This window comes from Octopus bimaculoides, chromosome 4 (genome assembly GCF_001194135.2).
Source record: "Octopus bimaculoides isolate UCB-OBI-ISO-001 chromosome 4, ASM119413v2, whole genome shotgun sequence".
NCBI lineage: Eukaryota > Metazoa > Mollusca > Cephalopoda > Octopoda > Octopodidae > Octopus > Octopus bimaculoides.
Genome location: NC_068984.1, coordinates 130,466,959 through 130,471,606, shown reverse-complemented (window position 1 = coordinate 130,471,606; position 4,648 = coordinate 130,466,959). Strand labels below are relative to the sequence as shown.

Here is a 4,648-nt window from a genome sequence, read left to right as displayed (position 1 = left end):
TATATATATATATATATATATCACGTGATCATGTGACCGACCAAGCTATCAGATATTGTTACACATCACTGGTCACAGTGCGTTATTGCATTGTTTTAGCCTTCAAATGACACCACCCTGCTGGCTAGGCGAGCAGGCCAACATTCCCTGCTGATCGAAAAGGGGTCTGGAGCAATGTGAAATGAAGTGTTTTGCTCAAGAACACAATGTGCCATCTAGTCAGGGAATCAAACCCACAATCTAGCAATCATGTGTGCAACAGCCTTACAACTAGGCCATGCACCTTCACTATATATATGTATATATATATATATATATATATATATATATAAGGTAACAAACAAAGGAAAAGAATTCCTTCAAAGGGGTTTGTAAAACATCCAATTCACTGCTACGTCGGTTGAATACCACATAAATATGGGTATAATGCAAATTACAAACAAGAAATTAAATAGAAAGATACAATTAACAATCCATTAATTTATTTATATTATAATATAACATTAATATACTATGAATATTAATACAGGGTGATTCAAAAGTTGCCAGGCATAAGAACAATTTATTTTTTATAAGAAACAGTTTTGTTTTTTTTATTTAACTGTTTCTTATAAAAAAAATAAATTTTTCCTGTGTATGGTGACTTTTGAATCACACTGTATAACATAAACAATTATTTAAACAACAAAAAAAGCCAACAATTTGTTTTGACTTATATACATTTTTTTATATATAAACAATTCAATTTCCTTGTATATAAGTCAAAACAAATTGTTGGCTTTTTTGGTTGTTTAAATAATTGTTTGTGTTATATTATATTATATTAATAGTATATTATGTTATATTATGATATAAATAAATTATTGGATTGTTAATTGTATCTCTCTATTTAATTTATTGTTTATATATACTTTTATCTTTCATTCTTTTACTTGTCTCAGTCATTTGACTGTAGCCATGCCGGAGCACCACCTTTAGCCGAGCAAATTGACCCCAGGACTTATTCTTTGTAAGCCTAGTACTTATTCTATCGGTCTCTTTTGCAGAACCGCTAAATTACGGCGACATAAACACACCAGCATCGGTTGTCAAGTGATGTTGTGGGGGAACAAACACACAAACACACACACACACACACACATACGACAGGCTTCTTTCAGTTTCTGTCTACCAAATCCACTCACAAGGCTTTGATCGGCCTGAGGCTATAGCAGAAGACACTTCTCCAAGATGCCACGAAGTGGGACTGAACTTGGAACCATGTGGTTGGTAAGCAAGGTACTTACCACACAGCCACTCCTGCACCTATTTCGAGCTCATGATTCCCCTGCACTACTACCACGATATATATATGTATATATATATATATCCATAGACATAAGCATAACAGTGTGTGTCCATTGACTCACTTGAATTTTTCTACCCTTTGACAAATTTTTGTTGTTCATCCTACAGGATATCCAAACATCACCTTCCTTACCAAGGAAGCTTTGTTCCTAGGTTTCTCACTCCTAACCTCTCCCTGCACAGGTTGTATTTTCTTTACATGGTTATGAGTAGCAGATCTCTGCTTTTATATATGCAGGTACAACATGAATTTTTCAGAACGTTTGTTTCCAAAGCCTTTCTGGATTACTAATTTTTTCCTGAACCAGTGTTCGTCGTCACCTTGGTCTACACACTTTAAGTCAAACAAATATTAAATTTACTTAAATAATTAAATGAAATACAGGTATTTGTACATTAGTGCAAATTAGTGCAGATCAGAAGCTGTTCCATACCATCAGTGTGCAGAAAGTTGGCATTGTACTTGTGTGTATGTGTACCATTAAAGTTTGATGAGTTGTCTTTAAAGCTAAGGGCCTCATGGATGTGAAACCATTGGTCAGTTTATGACCGGACATATATTTAACTTCATGTAAAATATATATATATATATATATATATATATATATATATGGGTTGGCAAATAGGGATGATGGATGGATAGAATGCTTTGACCATTCTGCAACATGCTTTACAATGTAGAAGTATGGTCCTTTACTTTCTGAGTTCAAATCCTGCCAAGGTCAGCTTTACTTCTCAATCTTTCAGGGTCAATAAAATTAGAGAACCAGTCATGTACTGGGGCTGATGGTATCAGCTAACACCCTTCCCTCAAAGGTACTCGCCTTGAGTCTAAGTTTGAAGCTTGGCAGAATTGTTTGAACATTGGAAAAAAATGACTTGTAAAGAATTTCTTCTGACTTTTATTTTCTGATTTCAAATTCTCTTGAGGTCACCTTTGCCCTTCATCCTTTCAGGGCCGATAAACTAAAGTAACAGTCATCTACTTGAGGCAGTGGTATCAACTAACCCCTCCTCTCAAATATTGCTGGCTTTGTGCCTAAATCAGCGGCTGGCTGGCAGAATTGTTAGTGTGTCAGACAAAATGATTAATAGCATTTTATCTGTCTTTTTAGATTCTGAGTTCAAATGCTGCCAAGGTCAACTTTGCCTGTCATCCTTTAGGGGTTGATAAAATAAAGTACCAATCAAACACTGGAGTCAATGTAATTGACTAACTCCCTCCTGCTAAAATTACAGGCCTTGTGCCGAAACTTGAAACCGGTCCATTGGGCAAGTCATTTGGACTTTGAATGGAATATACCATATTGTAACGTGTATAAGGAACCCTCTAATTTTGTGGGGTTTAAAATTTGGAAAAAAGGTTTTGTAAGGGATCAGGTAAATTTTGATAAGAGCTCCTGCACTTATTTTGTCATGTGTTTCATTTTTGTGTGGGGAGAGAGAGAGATGAGAGACTATGGATATTGTAAGAAAGAAAGGGCCTTTTATGAAAGAGAGGGGAGACATTTTAAATACAATATAGAACTTTCGTGTTAATACAAAAATATGAATTTAACAGTCTCAGTGAGCACAAGTATGTACTGTTTGGCAGATAATTGTCATTCGTGATGGCCGCTTTATGTGCATGTCGTCGCTTGACAAACGGATAGCGACTCATTCAATAGGACGTCGCAACCCATTGGGTGTTGGCCTGAGGTTTGCGATGTTGTAAGTTATGGAGATTTGAGGTTCGAGAAAATAAGAAACTCCCATATTTTTTAACCTAATTTTTGACAAAAAATGGGTCCCTTATACACGTTAGAATATGGTATTTTGAATTTTTTTCTAATTTTCTTAGTTCTGAGTTCAAAGTCCATTGCAGTCACATTACCTACAATCCTTTCAGTGCTGATAGGTATAGTACAATGCCAGCACTAATACAGCCGACTTTCCCTCCAACTTTTACATCCTTATGTTCTACTAGGTCAAGTGGTCGAAAACAGGAGTGTCAAAGAGGATGTCTGCGTCTGATGAATATGTGGTGGCACAAACCATTAGCAACAGAATGCTATGTGCCAATAACATATTATCTTGGAAAAGCAAACAAGGCCCAGTGATTTCATTTCTAATGTGTGTGTTTAAATGCATGTATATATGTGCATGTGCATATGGATACTTGTATGTATGTGCATGTGCATATGGATACTTGTATGTATGTGCATGCATATGTATGTATTCGTATGCATGTATTTATGTATGTGTGTGTGTGCATATATGTATGTGTATACATGTAGATATTTGTATATAATTTATACATGTTTATACATGTTTGCACATGTGTGTGTGTATGTGTGTATATATATATATATATATATACACACATACATATACACATACATATACATATACACATACGTATACATATACACACACATACACACACACATACACACACACACATACACACACATGTATTTATAATGAATGAGGGAAACAGAAAATGGGGTCTACGAGGATCTTTATTCATCATAACTCCATTTTCCATTTCCCTCATTCATTATAAACTGTGGAATTCCTGGCGTAGATCCAGTGACACTTATATCAAAACTGTGGATGACATCAGGTAGCCTAAACAGCAAAAGTGCTTTAATCAGTATACTACTAACCATATACCCAAAGTCCAAATAATTATATATATAATGTAGTTGAGTATTATATCTTCAGTTTATGATATATCACTGGTCAGAAAGTAACCACTGATTTCATTTCTACTATTGCATATGACAATATAGGTGACTACATAAAATACAACTGTTCAAAATTTCTTTTAGAGTGTGCTTTTTTGGGACTTAGAAGCAACTAACCAATCTTCACACACACATATATAGGCAGACATTAAACAATGATGCTGATATATGATGCATACACACTCAAACACTTGTACATACAGCACCTTATTGCCGTGTGTACCTCTTTATCACCTGCTTTTGAGTATGTTTGTGATGAAGGCCTTCAAAACACCAAATTGAAGCTGAGCTGAGAGCAAACATACAACAACAACAAAGAAACAAATGAATGGTCAAAGCTAAACCCTGCTTATTCCTGTCATTGTGTATCCATGGCATTCTCTGCAAAATTCGTTAGAATCAGTCGGTTGATTTTATCACCCTGACTCAAATACAAATTGACCTTTTTTCTTGCTTGATATTACAATATTTCTGGGGTTTTTTGTAAATTATACTGAAACAGTTTCAAAGATTTTACATACATACATGTGTGTGTAAAGATATATCTATCTATCTATCTATCTATCTATATA

The 4,648-nt window shown here is 34.8% G+C and overlaps 1 protein-coding gene across 1 annotated transcript in view; it reads left to right on the top strand.

The window, feature by feature from the left end:
• LOC128247666 (arf-GAP with SH3 domain, ANK repeat and PH domain-containing protein 2-like) overlaps nt 1-1,500 on the top strand; it is a 62,928-nt gene extending 61,428 nt beyond the window's left edge. The window contains exon 12 of the mRNA XM_052967683.1: nt 1,456-1,500. Coding sequence (XP_052823643.1) covers nt 1,456-1,500 — 45 coding nt within the window. The remainder of the gene's footprint in view (nt 1-1,455) is intronic.
• The last annotated feature ends 3,148 nt before the right edge of the window (nt 1,501-4,648 follow it).